Source organism: Chlamydotis macqueenii, chromosome 1 (assembly GCF_036417535.1).
Source record: "Chlamydotis macqueenii isolate bChlMac1 chromosome 1, bChlMac1.mat, whole genome shotgun sequence".
Lineage (NCBI taxonomy): Eukaryota > Metazoa > Chordata > Aves > Otidiformes > Otididae > Chlamydotis > Chlamydotis macqueenii.
In genome coordinates this window covers 25,872,205-25,890,756 of record NC_141556.1, presented here as the reverse complement: position 1 = coordinate 25,890,756, position 18,552 = coordinate 25,872,205, and the positions used below count along the sequence as shown (strand labels likewise).

General features: G+C 38.6%; 1 protein-coding gene across 1 annotated transcript in view; it reads left to right on the top strand.

The window, feature by feature from the left end:
• Positions 1 to 108: 108 nt before the first annotated feature.
• KCND2 (potassium voltage-gated channel subfamily D member 2) overlaps positions 109 to 18,552 on the top strand; it is a 277,908-nt gene continuing 259,464 nt past the window's right edge. The window contains exons 1-2 of the mRNA XM_086739997.1: positions 109 to 269; positions 1,438 to 2,611. Of these exons, the coding sequence (XP_086596123.1) occupies positions 1,497 to 2,611 (1,115 nt within the window). The 5' untranslated portion in view covers positions 109 to 269; positions 1,438 to 1,496. The remainder of the gene's footprint in view (positions 270 to 1,437; positions 2,612 to 18,552) is intronic.

Sequence of the window (18,552 nt, the reverse complement as noted above, 5' to 3'; positions counted from 1 at the left end):
CTCCGCCGAGTTGCCAGGCGCGATTACGTTTGGTTTTTTTTTTTTTTTTCCCCCACCCACCCCTTGAACTTGTTGCTTGGCGCTCGGAGGTGGCAGAGGGGGGTGGGGGTGGGGGAAAGCCTTATTATCGATGTCCCTTTGGATGCGATCAAGCTTTCTCAGGAACAACTACTTCCCCGCCGTTCCCGGCGGGGCGCGGAGATCTGGCGGCAGAGCCCCTATTTCCAAAAGTCTCTATGCAACTGAGCGCTCTCGCCAGACTTTTCCAGGTAGGTGCCGCAGGCTGGCCACGTCCGGAGGGATGCGAGAGCAGAGCCGAGGGGAAGGGGCGAGAGGAAGGAGGCGGGGGGGGGGAGGGGAGAATGATCCCACCGCCGATCCGCGACGGACCACCCCCCCCCGCCCCCGCCGCCGGGGAGCCCCTGCCCCGCTCCTCCGGCTTCGCCCTTCGCCGCCCGCTCCGGAGGATGCCTCATGCATCCCACCTTCCGCGGGTGCCTCCAGAGCACCCCTGCCGCCGCCACCGCGGCTTTGCCCGTTCCCGGTCCCCTCCCTCCGGATGGGCCCCTGCCCGTGCCCCGACGCCCCGTCCCGGGGAGACTCCCCTCCGCCCGCTTCCTTTGCCCGGGGCGCTGCCCCCCCGCCCGACGCCCCTTCCTTCGCCGCCCCTCTGCCCTTCAACGCATTTTCTACACGGAAAACTTGCCTTAAAGTTTAACGCTGCCTCCCGGAGCTCCTCCCCCTGCCCCGCCGGCTCCCCCCGGCCCTGAGCCGGGGTCAAGAGGAGTCCCCGAGGCGGCGATCAAGGTCGGGGCGAGGATTTGTCCCGCCGCTGCTCCAGGGCTGCGGTTGGGGAGGCGGACGGGGGGCGGGCGGCGGGCCCGGCCCATCCCCTCCGCCCCGTCACGGCGAGCGGGCGGCCCTGCTGCAGCCCCACCGACATCGGCTCGGCTCGGCTTGGCTCGGCTCGGCAGGCGCCCGCGGCCCGGCTCCGGCAGCGGGCGGGGAGCGGAGCGGACAGGAGAGGAGCGGAGGAGGGGCGGGGAGGGGGGACATCGACCGGCTGCGTTGCGCGTGGAAGAAAATCTCCTTCCAGGTGGCCGCGCCGCTGCGCCAGAGCTGCGAGCCGGCTGCCGGGGTTTAGTGCTCTGTGGACCGTTGCTTCCATCCAGGGGCCTCGCGTGGACCCTGGATCCACGGGATCCGGCTGCTAGAGTCGCTGCTGTGTAATACGTTGATTTCCAAGTGCCCTGATTTATTGTCCTAACTGGCTAACCAGCCCCTGGAAAGGATATTCCGGGATGAAAAGAAAAGAGGAAGCAAAAAGGAAGGAAAAAAGATTTTCGGTTAGTGCTGAAAATCACAACAACGTTCAGAAATTCTGTTGCCTGGAAAATGTGTGAGCATTTGTATTTTTCTTTTCCCTCTCTATTTTAGTGGCTGGACCAGAACCATCTCTAGATTGACTCCCTTAGCTGTGGTAGGTGTTTGGGACCATGGCGGCAGGAGTAGCAGCTTGGTTGCCCTTTGCCAGGGCAGCGGCCATAGGATGGATGCCAGTGGCCACGGGTCCCATGCCAGCTGCTCCACGGCAGGAGAGGAAGCGAAGCCAGGACTCTCTGATTGTGCTGAACGTGAGTGGCATCCAGTTCCAGACGTGGCTGGACACCTTAGAGCGCTACCCTGACACTCTGCTGGGCAGTTCGGAGCGGGACTTCTTCTACCACCCTGAGACACAGCAGTACTTTTTTGATCGGGACCCTGACATTTTCCGCCACATTCTCAACTTCTACCGTACTGGAAAGCTTCATTATCCCCGCCAGGAGTGCATCTCTGCTTACGATGAGGAGCTGGCCTTCTTTGGCATCATCCCCGAGATCATCGGTGACTGCTGTTACGAGGAGTACAAGGATCGCCGGCGCGAAAATGCTGAGCGCCTGCAGGACGATGCCGATCAGGATCATGCAGCTGAGAGCTCCCTGCCCTCAATGACAGCTCGACAGAGGATGTGGCGGGCCTTTGAAAACCCACACACCAGTACACTGGCTCTGGTCTTCTACTATGTCACTGGTTTCTTCATTGCCGTCTCTGTTATTGCCAATGTGGTGGAGACAGTGCCCTGTGGGGTAAGCCCAGGTCGCATCAAGGAGCTGCCCTGTGGAGAGCGCTACGCTGTGGCTTTCTTCTGTCTGGATACTGCCTGTGTCATGATCTTCACAGTTGAATATCTCCTACGTCTGCTGGCGGCCCCTAGTCGCTACAAATTCGTGCGCAGTGTCATGAGTATCATTGATGTGGTCGCCATCATGCCGTATTACATTGGCCTGGTGATGACAGATAATGAGGATGTCAGTGGGGCTTTTGTGACACTACGAGTCTTTCGTGTCTTCAGGATCTTTAAGTTTTCTCGCCACTCACAGGGGCTGCGCATCCTGGGCTACACCCTGAAAAGTTGTGCCTCGGAGTTAGGCTTCCTCCTCTTCTCACTCACTATGGCCATCATCATCTTTGCCACAGTCATGTACTATGCAGAGAAAGGTTCATCAGCCAGCAAGTTCACCAGCATCCCTGCAGCCTTCTGGTACACCATTGTCACCATGACAACACTGGGGTAAGTGCAGCTGGTGTTTGGTTACAGCCAACATTTCAACAAGTGTATTGGCATAAATGGAAAATGCTCAATTTAAAAAAAAGTTGACAGAAAAAATCCGAGGGTAAGTTTTTGTTACAGAACTTTGTGAATACGACTCATCACTTCTTTCTCAATGTTTTACATGTGCAAGTAAGTTACAAGTGTTGCTGAAGTGAAAGTAACCCAAATCCCAAAGCTGCAGATAAACTGAAAAAGCAAACAACAAAACAAAACTAAAAAAGTCTTGAAACTGTTTGGGTTCTTTGCAATTTTCTCTAACATTTTATTTAGTTTGGGATAGTTAAATTGGAATATTTTATGAATGTCTGTGAGTTATCAGATAGATTGCTAGCAGAGTAATGTATTTTCTGGCAGAACTTGCTACAGTGTTGCTAAAGTAGTGATGATTATAAGGAGAACCCAAGTGCAATCTTTTAATTTGGTCATACACAAAAGTCTGCCATTTTTTTCAAAGTGATGTATTGATGTAGACTTAGATATTGAGTTAGGTATCACAAAGTGATTTGTTTTCATGAAAATGAAACAGGCATAGGCACCTTAATTTTTGCAAATATTATTGCTGATGTTATTTAAGATACTGGATAAATTTTCTTTGATTTCCATGGACCTGTAACTTGTAAATGACAAGTTTCAGACTACACTGACCAGTGACAGACTCTGGAAAAAGATCTGAGGAAGTGTGAGACATATGACAGATTAAGCATATATCTTAAAACATAGCTCAATGGCAATATAAATTCTTCCAGAAAATTAGGAGTTAAAAAAATGCCATTGTTGACATTAGAACCCAATGCAGCTTAATGGAAAGATGGGAGATAGCATTATTTTATGAAGTCTCTGATACCAGAGTCATATTGTACTAGCTGATTCTGTGCACCAAGTTGTAAAATGCATTTGTCTGAAATTGTAACAGGGATTTAGAAGGTTGACTAAATTGAAAAGACAATGTTTTGCCCTATTCTTAATTTTGAGCTGTAGAGTATCATCTATGAAACTGAAAATTTGCTGATTCATTAGAAACTGTCTAGTTATTTAATAATTACAGATAATAAAATAAACTTTTCACTTTCATGAAGACAAAGCCTACCCTTTTATTAGTCAAACATTTTGCCACATCTTGTTGGGACTGCTGAGATTTATGAAACATGTATAACTTTTAAATTTAACAAAATGAAAGTGCATTATTAAACTATTATGAAAAAGTTGATTTATTATGTGCAATTGTAATTTGGTGGGGAAACACACATAACAAAATATTGGAAAAGATAAGGGGACTCTCTTATGCCACCATTTTTTATACAGAGCTTTTATCTTCAGCATGATATAACAAATGAAGATAAATATAGTGCATTTTAAATGTTTCATGCTACTTGTAAGGGCAAGTTATGCTAAAAAGGACTGACAAGAGCTTTGGGGATTTTAATTTGCTTTTTAGGTTCTTGGGGTTTCTTGGGTTTTTGTTTTCTTCTGGTAGTGACAAATTAAAGGGACAAGTTAGCAGAAGGAACAAGTTATGCATGCTAACTAGTTCCCTAGTCCTGTATTTTCTGGTGCTGATACTTTTTGCCACATATTTTTAGGTGGAACTGTGATGATTTCAACAAATTAGGTCTTCAGAATTTACAAATATTTAGAATGTGTAATCTTGTTATAAAAGAATAGGAGCTGGTCTGGTTTTTTTTTGTAACAAAAGGTGGTTTTTGAGTAAGTTGTTTTCGCCGTTATGGACGCAGTTTGGGCAGTACTTGTCCGTGGTACTGAACATAAATGTCTTCAGTTTTATGGCCTGTTTGCAATTGATTATGATATGCGTATGGTATCTATTTGTCATTAATACGATTTGTTTAATTCATTCACCACAAAGTTAGTATTATTATATAGTTTATCATTCTGAGGTACTGGACTGAGTGAAATCTTCAAAAGTACTGGTGACATTTGGAAATCATTAAAAATCTCTTTGAGTAGAGCCTAAGAACCTTTTTACAAGAGTGCAGCCATACCATATTTAGGTGCTGAGGGGAATAAAAAGGGTTAAAAATGATACAGTCATGCTTGACTCCTTTTTTGAGGTAGCTTACACAGAGAAAGTTTTGAGCAGGTCATACTGAGATCCAAAGTTTCACCCTCAGAAGTTCAGATAAGATTATAAGTTCAGATATGAACCCAGATATTTCTGGGAAATCTTTAATCAATGCACTAGGTAGATGATGTCCTTTTAATAACATCATGATAACCTTATAAAGATTATGTTTAAATGTTAAATACCTATGAATAATTGAAGTAGAATTAACATAATAAAAGCTTTGAACTCTTTTTAATTAATGGAATAATTACACAAAAAGAGAGGGAAATTAAAGGGAAAAGCAGCAAGGGCCAGTGAAAGCTGATTGTAATTAGTACTGCTACCTTTGCTCTGTGCTAAAACTTCTGGTCCGTTTACTAATCTAGAATTCCCATTCAGTTGTAATTTTAGTTTTAGCTGAATTAAGGCAATATAAATGGTCTCTATATGAACAACTTTTTATTTTAGCAACATAGTTAGATGAAGTCTTTATGTTTTAATGACAGTAGCGCACAGCAGGTTATGTGAAATACTACAAAAATACATGAAAGCTAATACCGAACAACAGATTAGCATAAAGTAGAGGTTTTGAGTCTTGGTGTCATTCTCAAATTTTACTAGATAGTAAAGGTATTGAGTAAGCGACCTTTGCAATTTGGGGAGTTATTATCTTAGAAGCAGAGCTATATTTCTCAGTTCTGCATGATTGCTGGGCAATTAAAGTGTCTTTAAAAAACATAGATTACATTTTCCTCTGCAGAGTGCCGGTGATTTCAAATATTACTACATTTTAGCCTCCAAGGATATCCCGGCTATTAACTCTTCTCAACTGCTTGACTCAAATAATACATAGTTTTACATAGAGAAGTTGTATGAAAGAAATTAAAGAAAAGGAAGAAAGGAGGAAAGGAAGAAAGAAACAGACAGCGAGAAAGACATGAAGGCTGAAAAAGAGAGAAGAGAAAGATGACTCTACAATAACAGCTTGCACTCTGTCAGAAACTGAGCTGTGGGTTTTTAAATTTCAGATTAGTATTTTATCAGTATTACTTGTAGGAAAAGCAAAAGTAAAGTAGGGACAAAGGACAAGAAGGGACAAGAGAATAAAATTGAAAGAGATCACAAAGTGGTTTGTAGAGGTTCAAGATAACAATTAAAAGCATAGAAGTTAGGGACATAAAGGTCAAGAAATGGGGTACTGTAAAACCTGACAAAGAAAAAGCTCAAGTCTATTGAATTGCATCTGGCAGACTTACATGGGGGCTTGTGACACCCCATAATTACACGGTTATGTCACTTTCTGCTGTCACCTCATACCATGATAATCTAATAAGTTTCCTTCTGCACTGTCAGTAGCCAGCAAATGAGCTGGAATAGTAATGTTTTGATGGTGTAAGTGTAATGTTTGTTCCCAAATTAAGCAGAGCTATAGTGTATTTTATGTTTTCTAAAGATATTATACTTTAAATAAGGAACTTGGTGTCTAGTTCTAAAGCAATCTCATTGCTATATTAAATTTCTATATTTATAGGCTTTACATTGGGTAGCTTTGTCAAGTTATACAGTACTTTGGTAGATGAGCACAATACCTTATGAAGGGAAGCTTGAACACAAGACTATTCATTTATTTGCTTTGATTGTATAAACTAGAGGTTTGTCTTCAAGAAAAGACAGAGCAACTATTCATTTTTATTATTTGTTAATATAGCCCATAATGTATGAGGAATCCCATCTAAGATATATCACATTCCCTGAAGAGTGTATAATCAAACAGGTGACTGAATGTGACAACAGAAAGCCTCAAACGGTGAACAGGGGAATAGGGTGATGGATTTCATTTTCCCACACATGCCTCTCCCGTCTTCACTCCTTTTCCATTCTTATTGTCTCCCTATGGGTATATTCCATCTATTTGTTTTCTTCACTTTTCTTTCAAACTACCACTTTCCACAGTCTGCCTATTTGGGAATTTGTCTGCTGACTTGGCTCTTTCTTCCCTTGTTCAAGACAAGTTTAACATTCATATTAAGACATTTCTGGCTTTATTTTTTCTGGGTCTTTGTTCCAGATTCCTCATTCATCTTTCACCAATAGATCAAGTCTTTCATTCATCATCATTGTCATTCATTTGACCTGAACTTTCCTTGTAACAGTTTTTTTCCTGACCTTTTTTGATAGATTTTTTTTTCCTTATGAGCATCATAAAATTTCCACAGCATCACTTTTTTTTTCCCAAATACCACACACATCTCGTTTTTCTTTTCTGACTGTTGTGAGTGCCTTTAGTTTCTTATGGTTTCTGCATACTAGTTTGAGAACTCATATTAAAAATTTTGAGTTCAATAAAAATCTAATAAGAGAGTATAAGCTGAGAAAACTTTGTTTTGTGAACAATTTTATTAAAAGTTTAGAAATACTCTTATGATTAATATTACAAAGGTAAAGATCAGCAAAGTTGAAATATCTTTCTGTATCTGATACTTACATGTTGGCTTGTTCATTTATTTTATGTTTGATGTTTTCAACCCTGTTTCAAATAGCATTTTTCTGATTTTGGGTTCTTGTATACAACCTATTGAATTTTGGGTTTTACAAATGTGTTTGATGTCTCAGTCTATTTTATTTTCAGAGCAGAGATGTTTAGCTTGAATAGTTAGAATACTATAAAACAGAGGAGGGACAAAGTGTACTGTAATCACCTTCAAAGTACGTTACTAGATATTCAAAAAGGACTCCATGGAGAATTTGAAATACTGAAAAGTAAGGGTCATTTTGATGGCAGTGAAAAAAAAAATTATTTGTTCTGTAATAAAAAGATTACTCAAACTACATTGGGCTGTTGATGACTTCACAGAGAACAGGAGTCATCATATTCTTATTTAGTTGCACTGGGGACCAGCTTTCCTGTTACAAAATATCCTGAAGAACTCTTAGAGGAACAGGAGCTAGTTTACTTCACTGATTTTTCTTGAGCATGAATTTCCTTTCCTCAGCTATGAAGAGCATGAAGGTGATGCTTAGCGAAAAGATCTTTCTGCTCAGAGTCTAATTTATTGGCTCCTTTGGTGGAAACAGATGGATTTTTGTTTCCTTGCTGTCATTGTGAGTCAAGAATAAGAACAATGAAATTAGTATGAGCCAGGATACAGCAAAGAAATGCGCTGACCTAGTACAGCAGAACAAATAGACACCGAGAATGATTATGACTGGTGCCTGATCTATTAATTGTGACCTATCATTCAACTAATCCTCAGTGAATATTGTGATTTTAGTAAAAGCCTTAAATGATTGAACCCAAAAAGTTCAAACTAAGTGATGACAATCTGTACGTGACTCACATCATTGTGCCTCTGTCTAAGAAGAAAAATTTGCAGTATAAAAACCATATGAATCTGTGAATACAGCATTAGAAATAGTGCTAGTGTGAGGAAAAAAAACACCTGGAAATAGAAATTGTATTTCTCAACATGGAAACTTATAATACTGCAAAAATTATTATCTAAAATAAGTTGACATTCCTTGTCATTTCAAGATGACAATTAACTTCTCAGGCATTTGAAAGAAAGTTTAATGAACTACTCTTATTATTTGATTTTTATGGCAGTGTAGTCCACTGGCAGAAGTTCATAATTTAGATCATGGTAAGCTGATGAGAGAAGAATCTGGCTCAGCAAGGGTTAAGTGTTGTTTTTCAAACAGTCTTAAGAACAATCTTAAAATTGTTGAAAAGAGTAAGTATAAATTAGAAATGCAGAAGTAAAGTTTGGATTCAGCCTTACCTGACAATAGAGCTGACAGAGTGATGGAAAAGATTCTGTATATTTCTGTACATTTATTGGGCGATACATGGGAGCACAGATTTTTGTGCAAAACATAGTCTTTAAAACATCTTTTTTTCTACATTGCTTATGCAGTGGAGGAAAGGTTTTTAAATTCATAGGCAGTGCTTTGAAATGCTTGGACTTCGACCCCTGTTATAATTAGTAGCCTAAATTCTAACACTATTTCTTAAGTACTTTTTGCTGAAGCATATGATTTTGATCTTCCTGTGCCTCTGGTAATATTTTATAATCCCCTTGTTAAGTAAAAAAGTTGAGCGTTTGGTTTTGACAAAAAAAAAATCTGTTTTCACCAAAGTACGTAAAGAAATTTGCATTATTTCCACAGCATAGACTCAAATAAGTGTGAAATGGATGAAATAGAAAATAGTGCTTTTGACTAGAGCACCTAATGTGCAACAGGTGTAAGTGTTCTGTACGAAAATACTAGATACAAGTATTTGCTCAGGTAGCTGGTGTATGAAGGCTGAGATTTAAACAAGCGCACATATGATCATGTGACCAATACATCAGTCCTGGAATGTTTTAACTTCATTTAAAAAAAAATCAAATGAGATTCAGCTCTATTATAATTCAAATGAGACTGCACTCTTTTTCTCACACCAGTGTAGACACGCCTTGTGCGTTATTAGAAGGCATATCTTCCCGTACCCAGTCATCAGTACAGTGTTCCTACTATGGCCAGCTCAGATTCTAGCAGTTAACTGCATTTACAAAAACTAACAAAACATTAAAAGACTATCTGTGTAAATATTAAAGATATATTATTCGTATAAACAATTAGGTTCTTTCTGTATTTAGAAAAACAGTTTCCTTTCTTGTATTGCACTGGAGAAGATTGTTCCCTACTTGTCTGTAGGCCTCCGTCCTGAAGGTGAAAGCCTTTGGTGCCACTAGGTGAATGTACTTAATTAGGGCCTGATCCTGAGCTGTTACAGAAAATAGGAAGTTGCCTAAAAATCTACAAAAATGTTAATAATATGAACAAAGTCAATTTTTGCATGTGTAAATTATTTAGGAGCAGTATTTTGTATTTCATCCCCGGTTTTTCAGTTTCATCCATGTTACTGGTTCTTTGATCTGGTTGGCTTAGTGGTGAAATCAAGTCTGACAAACACAGAGAACTGCATTTATTAGTTTATAGGAGCAAAACACTGCAAGGAAGATTTTTAAAGACATTTAGGTATCTGGAGATGCAGATAGGCACCCAGCTTGAATTCTCAAAAGCGGCTTAAGGTGCTTAGAAACACAAAGGAGAGCAGTTGAAAGCAAGTAAGCTGGGAAACTACGTACCTAGACACCTTAGAAAACGTGGTCCTGTGTACACAAGAATAACTGCTAGGATGAGTACTGTACTGAGGCTCTGGGTATGTTCTGCCTCTGTCAGAATCAAATAAATCTTACAAGGATTCAGGTTGTGTTGAAATACAATATGTCTTGTATTCACGTAACACTGTAGAAAGAGATAGACTGCTACTTGTATGGTATTCTTAGGAAAGAAGAATAAGTAATTCAAGAAAACAAAAAAGAGTAATGTGACTGAAAGAGTAGTGTAAAGCATCCGAGGGAAATTCTATTTTTTGATCCTAATTTTCTGTCTCTGTGTTTTTCACACCAACAGTTCAGCATGGAAAGAGTCATGACGTGCAGGTATTCTTAAATTAATGAAAATGTTTTTAGAAACCAGGTGCAAAATTCTAAAACAGTGCCAGATAGGAGATTCTATTTTTTCCAAAAAAGCATCCAACTTGAGGATTGATTGGTTTCCATAGGTCTCATATTTCACTTATATACAGTAAATCTGTTAAGATGCTGATACGTGGTAAGAAAAGGTAAACTGTATGTCTCAGTTTTGACCACTGCAAATTCATCCCCTTCTCCAGTGTGCTGACAAATATTTTTATCTTGTCTTTATTTGATTTTTTAATGTATATTGTTTGTAGACTTAAGTGGAAGGTTTGAGAAGTACTTTGCCTGCATTTGCTTAGTCTATAACTCTGCTAGTTGATTTTCACCTTAATGTGTGTTCCTAAATTAAATGTCTTTAAAACATATTTCTCTAATCTTTCCTGATTCTTTGCATAAAAAATTATTTTCTTGATGTAAGCTTCTTGTATTTCAGTTCTTTCTCTTTGAGGACACATTGTGGTTTGTGAGTTGACTCTTAACCAGATGGTGTCTAGCTCAACTTTATACTAACTACTATTTTCACTAAAGCTTCATATCAGAAATTAACATATGATGCAGAACTCACAATATTAAGAATACTTGCACATTTTTTTCAAAATATGATCTAATATAACATAATATGAATATTAAAATAAACATGTTATAAAAATCTGTATCTGCATAAATAAATTTGGCTGTTTGATTATTGAAGACTCAGTTTCCTTAAACAGATAAAACTTCTTCTGGTATAACAGACAATATAAACTTCTAGGAATTTATTTAATTAGTCTGAGTACTGGTAAATTAAAACAAGGTAAGTATATTCCACTATAGTTTTAAATCACCTTAGATAAAAAAAGTAACTGTGAAACTTCATTGAAGTACTTATAATGATCTAATTTTCTGATAATACATTAATATACTTTGATTAACTATTATTTTGGAAAAAATTATTTTGAGGCCAACCCTCAATTTTTTTCAAGTGTATATCCAGAGACGATGGTTTTTTTGCATTGTACTGGCAGATTCTCAAAATATTTTGGCTGATAGACAAGGAACAGTCTTTCAAGTTATCACTGGCAAGTTTGGCTGTCCAGGCGTTCCTTGTAAAAGGCTGAGAGTCAGACTGTGAGTTTGTGAAGGACGTAATGTAACAGCTCACAGTCTGAATGTGTCTGCTGCATCCTAACTGATTACTTCTTCCAGTAATATGAACCAAAAGAGTATTCTGTATGAGAGCACATGTAACGCGAGTGGGATCCTTAACTTTTCATTGTTGTTGCTGCTCATCTCTCCTTTTTTTTTATAACCCGAAAGTGGAATATTATTACTGTGTTAGTGGCCAGTTTCTGCAACTTTCATCTCTCCCACTTGCAGCCAGTTAACAATTTCCTGAGCATCCTTATCAGCTATGGACAGCAACTGCTGCACTGTGCAATGTTGCTTAGGAACAAAATTGATGCTCTTTGACATGGTGGATTACAGCTGCAGCATGCTGGTCCCCAAACTCTCCTGCTTCCCACAGAGGAATGAAAAGCAAAGAGGTTGAAGATGCTTTCCAAATCTGACTGTGAAGAAGGTATATATTTTTTTTGTTTTAGGACATCTACTCACTTCGTACTTGATAAATAGCAGGTTAAGAATTATGGGCTTTCTATTGAAAGCACAGCAGTACCAAAAAAATCTTTAGTAACAACTTTTTTTAACAGTAACTTTGTAGTTTAAATACCATGGTGTCTTGTATCACTTACAGAATTGAGAATTTTTAGCTTTTCTAAGCCTCTTGGTTGGCTTTGGTTATTGTTATGTTCGTTCATATCAGTTGATCAAATCCATGTTGAGACATGGATATTAAGAGCTAGGAACAAGCAGAACTAGACAAACAGAGTATGTACACTTATTCTCATACACTTCACAAGAGACAGATAAATTATAGGTGCAGCTATTTCTTGTGTTTATTTGGTAAGTGTTTATATAAAATGAAACTTTGATTATTGCATTGTAAACTCTACAGTGATTGAGAATTTAGTTAGTATTTACCTTTTTGGCACCCTGATAGAAAACTTTAGAGAGAACAAATTGAAGGTTCCCTGCAGACAGATACTTCAGAGTAAATCTATCCTCAGGCTGGCTTAATGATTTGACAAGTTCAGTATTAATTATTTTCCAAGTGAAAGGGAAGCTCAAGTTTTATCTGATTTCCTTGCAAACACAGTAATCAACCTATAAGATGTTAATTTGTGTCAAAAGTTGCTGTGTTTTAGAGGTGAATATTATAAAGGAAGCTCTTTACAAACAAACATGCAGTATGTGACACGTGCTGTCCTTCTTGGACTACGTACTACATCTGGCATCTCTCTCCCTTCATCCCATGTCAGTCAGATCATTGCAAAAATGGTAGCTGCTGAAAGATTGCAACCATTATACTTCATTTAACCTACAATTTCTTTCCTTCCAGGGCCCAAACTTTTGAAATTTAACACATTGAATCATTCATGACTAGCAATGTTGCTGGTCATGCTCGTCAGTCCCTTCAGCATGGTTCAGCCTCTCACTGTTCCGGCACAGCCGTGACAGCCCCTCTCCTCTGGGGACAGGCACAGCTGCAGACCGCAGATGATGCTGACTGGTTATGTCTGGCACACGCAACCAGTGATTTTAAAATATAGGAACCTTTGTGCAGCAGTGCACACATGTAAGATAAAAACTTGGTTGCCGGAGAGGGAGATAGGAACCAGTTTTGTGCCAGGTCTCTAGGAGAAGACAGAAAAGAGAGTGCCTGGAGTGAACTGCACAAATCCCTTTGGATGCAACTGCTTTCTCCTGGCCACTGTCTGCCCTGAGCCCTCTTCACACCATGAGTGTGACGTCTGTTGGGCAGTGATCCATGGAGTGGATTTACAGTGGGTTTGGCAATATAGTAGGAAAGAGGCGGTGGTTTTTGCAACACTTTTCCAGAAGGTATGTGAGTTTTCCCTATTTCTCTTTGTAGCCACCACATTTAGTGCGCAGTTTGCCACATCTTTGCGAACAAATTAACTAAATACACAGAAAAGTGCTAGACAATGTGGAATACTAGACTGGACAATGGCTTTGAACTATGGATTTGGATTCACATAGGTGAGTTTGAAGGACACCCATACCAAAAGGCTGAAAACAGGTTGGTTTATCTCTTTAGTGTAAGTGATGTATCTTCTGCCTTAAAATACTTTCTGATACCTATTTTCTGACTCACTAGCTATACTCAGAAATTCCTTTGTTTTCAAAGCAAACAAATCCAAATACATCAGAAAGGTTTCCTTAAATAGGCCTTTCATGCTGTCTGTATATAATTCTTCTCCCAGTCCCTGTTTGTGTGCAAGGGTATAACTACAGAATTTATAGACCATAAAGGTGTGTGGGTTTTTAAAGAGACAATCAGGACATACAACTCTTTTAAAGGAGACAGGTAGGACATCTTGTTTTTTTAAAGGAGACAATCAGGACATACTGTACAATAGAATTATTATAGAAGAATCCGGAGGTGGGATTCAAACTTATTTCTCTGCCAGTTCCTTACAATCTCTGGGAGGTATTTATAAGCCCTAACTCCTCCAAAAGTTAAATCCTTCTAAACTAGTCATCTTTGTCTCACTTAGGAAGTAATGAAGAGAAGCAGGCATCTGGAGGTGCTCATTCCTCTGCGCTGAGTATAAATGAAATTTATTATGATTAGCAGAGACTTAAATATTTAAATACCAAGTGAAATGGTTGAGATAAATCCCAGCGTTCATGTTTAACTAGTTTGGTCTAGCCTCCTTGTTCCCAGTTATGTAACTCCTATTCCTTTCAAAGGTCATAGCAGAGTACATGCTTGGGATTTGATGACAATTCCCACTTTATCAAAAAGGCAGTGTGTCTGCTACATTTCAACTTAAAATATTCTTGTTTTGTGTAACCATCAAGGTCACTTCAGTGCTTTTGCCAATTTTTTGCCATTTTCCAAAAAAGATGGAAAAAAAATATTGAAAAAAAAAAAAAGGAGCTTTAATATTTCTGCTGATTTAGAAAAAAACTTCTAGAAAACTGAAATAAACATTTAGGTAAGTATACGTCATAATTTTCTACAGGAAAGAAGTCATTCTCCAAATAGCAATGCTTTTGAATTAAGATATGGAGGACTTGAAAACCTTAACTTGAAACTATTCCTATTCTTCTTCCTGTTCAAGTTATTAACATGTTGGTCTTGTTAACTTTCACCACTGTCCATTTTTAAAATGCCTCTAGGCAAATATATTTATCCCTTAGTGGAGTGGTGTCAGGCATGTTGCTCCATGCCATTATTCTAGTGTCTTCCCAGTGTCAGAGCTCAAGATTGCAGTTAGGCATTGACAATGTATAATTCTGAAGCAGACAGAAAATCTTAGAGACACACTAAACTAAATTTCAGCAAGAACAATCTCCTCATTGCAGTATTCATTTTCATATTTAATTCAATTTCAAAATTACCATTTTCTTTAGAGCTGCCTCCAGACTGGAGGACTGCAGAGGCCTGAGGACCACAAGAGAGGATTATGGTCAAAACTGCTTCAGAGTTTGTGTCTCTCTCATTTACTTTCTGAACTTTGTTCGCTTCTCTGCAAATCATAGCAATCTCTCTGTTGAGGAAATTCTGTAATTTGGTATGAAATCCTGTTATCAACACTGATTTGGTTGAACTCATTTTAGTTCGTTTTCATGTTCTGCTTTTCCAGAGCAGCAAATCTCAAATTTGCCAGCTAGTACAGTTCTATACTAGAGTGAAATAACCACACTTCCTTCAGTATGTTTTTCTTTTGTGTAAGATTTCATGAAATTATGTTCCTTTATGCATTAAATGGCATATTAAACTTTTTTATTTTATTGAGGAAAGAGATTAATAAACTGCAGAATAAATAGTAGTTCCTCTTTTTTCCTCTCAGCTAGGTGGCTTTACCATATACTTACAAACAAGTTCTAAAGCGAAAGTGCTATCCTGCACCACTGCATCACTATAGAAAGTTTGCTTCTCCTTTGAGGGGCAGCAGTGGTTATTTAATAATTTGGGGAAATTAGTTTTTATTTAATTAGATTTTTTTTTTAAATAGTCCTTCTCCCTTTTGCTGTTCAAGTAAATGCTTTTTACAAGCTTGAAGAGTGGTGGTCCTGATGGCAGAGAATGTAGGCTCTTTCTTAAGCTTCTTGCTTAATTCTAAGTTGCCCTTGGAGCAAGTCCTTGTATGAAGACAAGTTTGTTTACATACTTCTGAGACTTGAAGTGATATTTTTAATATGTCAACCACTTTTCCACTGTCTTGGGAAACGAATGAGAACAGGACCCATTTCTCTACAACAAGTCTGCAGAGAAATTATTTACCTAACTAGTTTGCTAGAGAGAAATAGATGAAGACAAGTGTTAGAATCAGAATCGCTAGTCTTTCGAGAGAGCAGCCTGACAGTGACTGGTGATCAGCACCAGGATGGCGTGGTGGGATGTGAAGTTGAGAGAGATATGGTACAGGATTCTTTCTGCATCTTGACAAGAAAGGTCCAACAACAAATGGATTAATAAAATAACCGTTTTAATAGGGTAGAGTAAAAGAAGAATATAGATAGCTAGTAAATCTTATGTCCCTTCAGATGCTGGGATGTGCATTAGTGTAGCATTGGATGGATTTTCCCACAGCATGCTGCACAGACCTTGTCCATGGAGAGAAGTTCCTCCTTTTTTGTCCTTTGTGCTAATCTATATATATATTTTTTTTTTTTTACAATAAAACAACCCTATTCGTAAAGGATATTCTCATGAGAACTTCTTGCAGCACTTTCAAATGAAGGCAAGGCCACGCAGGTGGCATAATCACCGGTACTGAGTTGCTGGCCGGCTCCTCTATTACAATGATCTGGTCAGGTTTATCCTGCAGACAAGGTATTTGTGCAGTACAGCACAGCCTGAAGGCCAGAATGGACATGCTTCACAGGCCTGCTATGCTTTCTCAGTTTCACTGTTATGTGGATCACTAACTCTTCCATGTACTATGATGCCTCAGTCAAGGTCACAAGTTTTCATTACTATAGTATAAGAATTAGTAACTTATTTACTGAATTTGATCAGAGAATTATAAAAAGTGCCAACAACTTTTGCTGTCAGACTAAGATAATACCAAGATAAGGTGAAAATGTTTGGTTAAATACCAGAACTTTTTGCAAAAGAAACCTCATATTCCTTCTAGAAGTTTCACAAAAAAACCATCAAAAGCTCTTGCCATGTAGGGTAATAGAAAATCTATTTGGGAATCTTTGAACTTTTTTTCATAAAAAGACTGATAAAAACAAAATATAGTTTAAAAATATAATTTATTAATTTCCTGTTTAAAAAAAATCTATGAATGAAAACCACTTTTTTTTTTTTTCATTTCTGTTTAGAAATGTAGAACAAAAACTCGAAATGGCACATTTGGTTTATTTGATCTGAATTGCTTTTGGGATTTCAGTTCAAAGCAATTTGGACTTTTCATCCATACGTGGAATGGAGAATATTTTAAAGAAACAATGCTATGAGAGGACAGTTTCGTCTTACGATGAAGGGCCACATTTCAGCCATTACTGTTCCGTTCTTTTTTGACTGAAAAAAACAACTAGAAAAATTAGTGGCAAAATATTGACCAATGCGTATGAAATGCAAAAGGTACAGCATCTGCATTGGGAAACCCTTAAGCTGCAGATTGCTGAAAGCTGAGAAGGTATAATGGAGGAAGTATTACTATATTCTTAGCTTTGCTCATGTCCTGTCCTTCCCCTGTCATTTGCTTCTGGCCACTGATAGGACATTGGGCTAAATGGCTCCTTCATCTCAGCTTCTCATGTTCTCAGGTAGTGGAAATGACTTAACTGTGGGTTGGATCAGGCTTAGATTAGGGAAATAAACTGTTTTATACTTTTTTCCTAAATTCTTTTGAAGAACCATGGGCAATGGAGAAAAGATAGCTATTCGTAAGTACCATAGGTTCAGAAGGTCCAAGAATATCATAGAGCTTGAAAACTGGGCAAATAGGAAAACAGTTGCTTTAAACTCACAGTTATTTCTTACATCTCTGTTTTGTTCTGCTATTTATATAATCAAAGGTCATAATCTACAAGGTGATGAGAACTTATGTCAGCTTCAAAACACTTAAACTTAATAAGCATTTCAACAGAAGATGAATAAATGCTGCAGGAGCTGGGAGCGCTGAATGCCTTGCAGGATTTAGTGCTATTCGCTTGATTCAAAGCCCATGGAAATCAATTAGAGACTTAGATTTTACCTGAGAGGACTTTGCATCAAGCTTGTGCGTGAACAACTCTAACAAGATATTGACCAGGACAACAATTACTTATTTGAATTGTCTCAGACTCTAAGGATTTAAACCAAACTCCATGGAAGTGCAATAGGGAATCCTGCAACACGTATGTTGCTATCAGTAGCTTACACAGAGATAGGGTGAAAAAAGCAAAAGATAGAGTTTATTTATATTTATTGAAGCATAGTTTCATAATCAGAGAAACAGTAAGATAATAGATGCCAACTTCTGATGCAATAGGTTTATTCTGTCCGCAGTTTATCAAGAAAAAAAAATCTCTATGGGTAACAAATAATACAGCATCTCCTCTGGCAACATGGAAGTTGAGTTATACATGGGATCCCTCCCCGAGTATTTCATAAAAATTGGTCATAATCAATGCTGGAGTAGGGAATTTGCTCCAAGTTTCACACAGCTAAAAGGGCAACAAGTTGATGTATTTTTTTTCCTTAGCTTACCAATGTCGTCTTAACTCACAGAAACTTTCAGGCAACCTTGACAGGATATAATACATTAATAGCATCAGAGAACATGACAGTCAGAGCCTGGTGTAACTAATTTTGGACTGATATAATAGTGCTATTTAGAGCAATAAAAGTTTTATCTGTTGGTTGATCTGTTTACTAAAATAGTCAGTGAAAAATATGTCATATATTATATCTCCTCATTATCTTGCTGGTATGAAGGACTTTTAAACTGATAGTTCTGCCTACACCTTGGCATTGTCCTGCTTAACTGTTTTAGGATAAGGTCATATATGAAATGGGCATAAAGAAGAAATACTCAGTTCTGTAACAAGAATCTGTCAAACAATCAGTTAAAATGAATGACTGGCTAAGACTCATACATGTATATCAACAGCACAATGATTATTGTCTGCACTTCTATGCTTGCTTGCCTTTCCACATTAAAATCCATCACTCTCGGGGAGAAGGTCCACACTTTCTTAGGTTCCTCCCACAGATGATGACCATTAGTTAAATAATTTGTTTA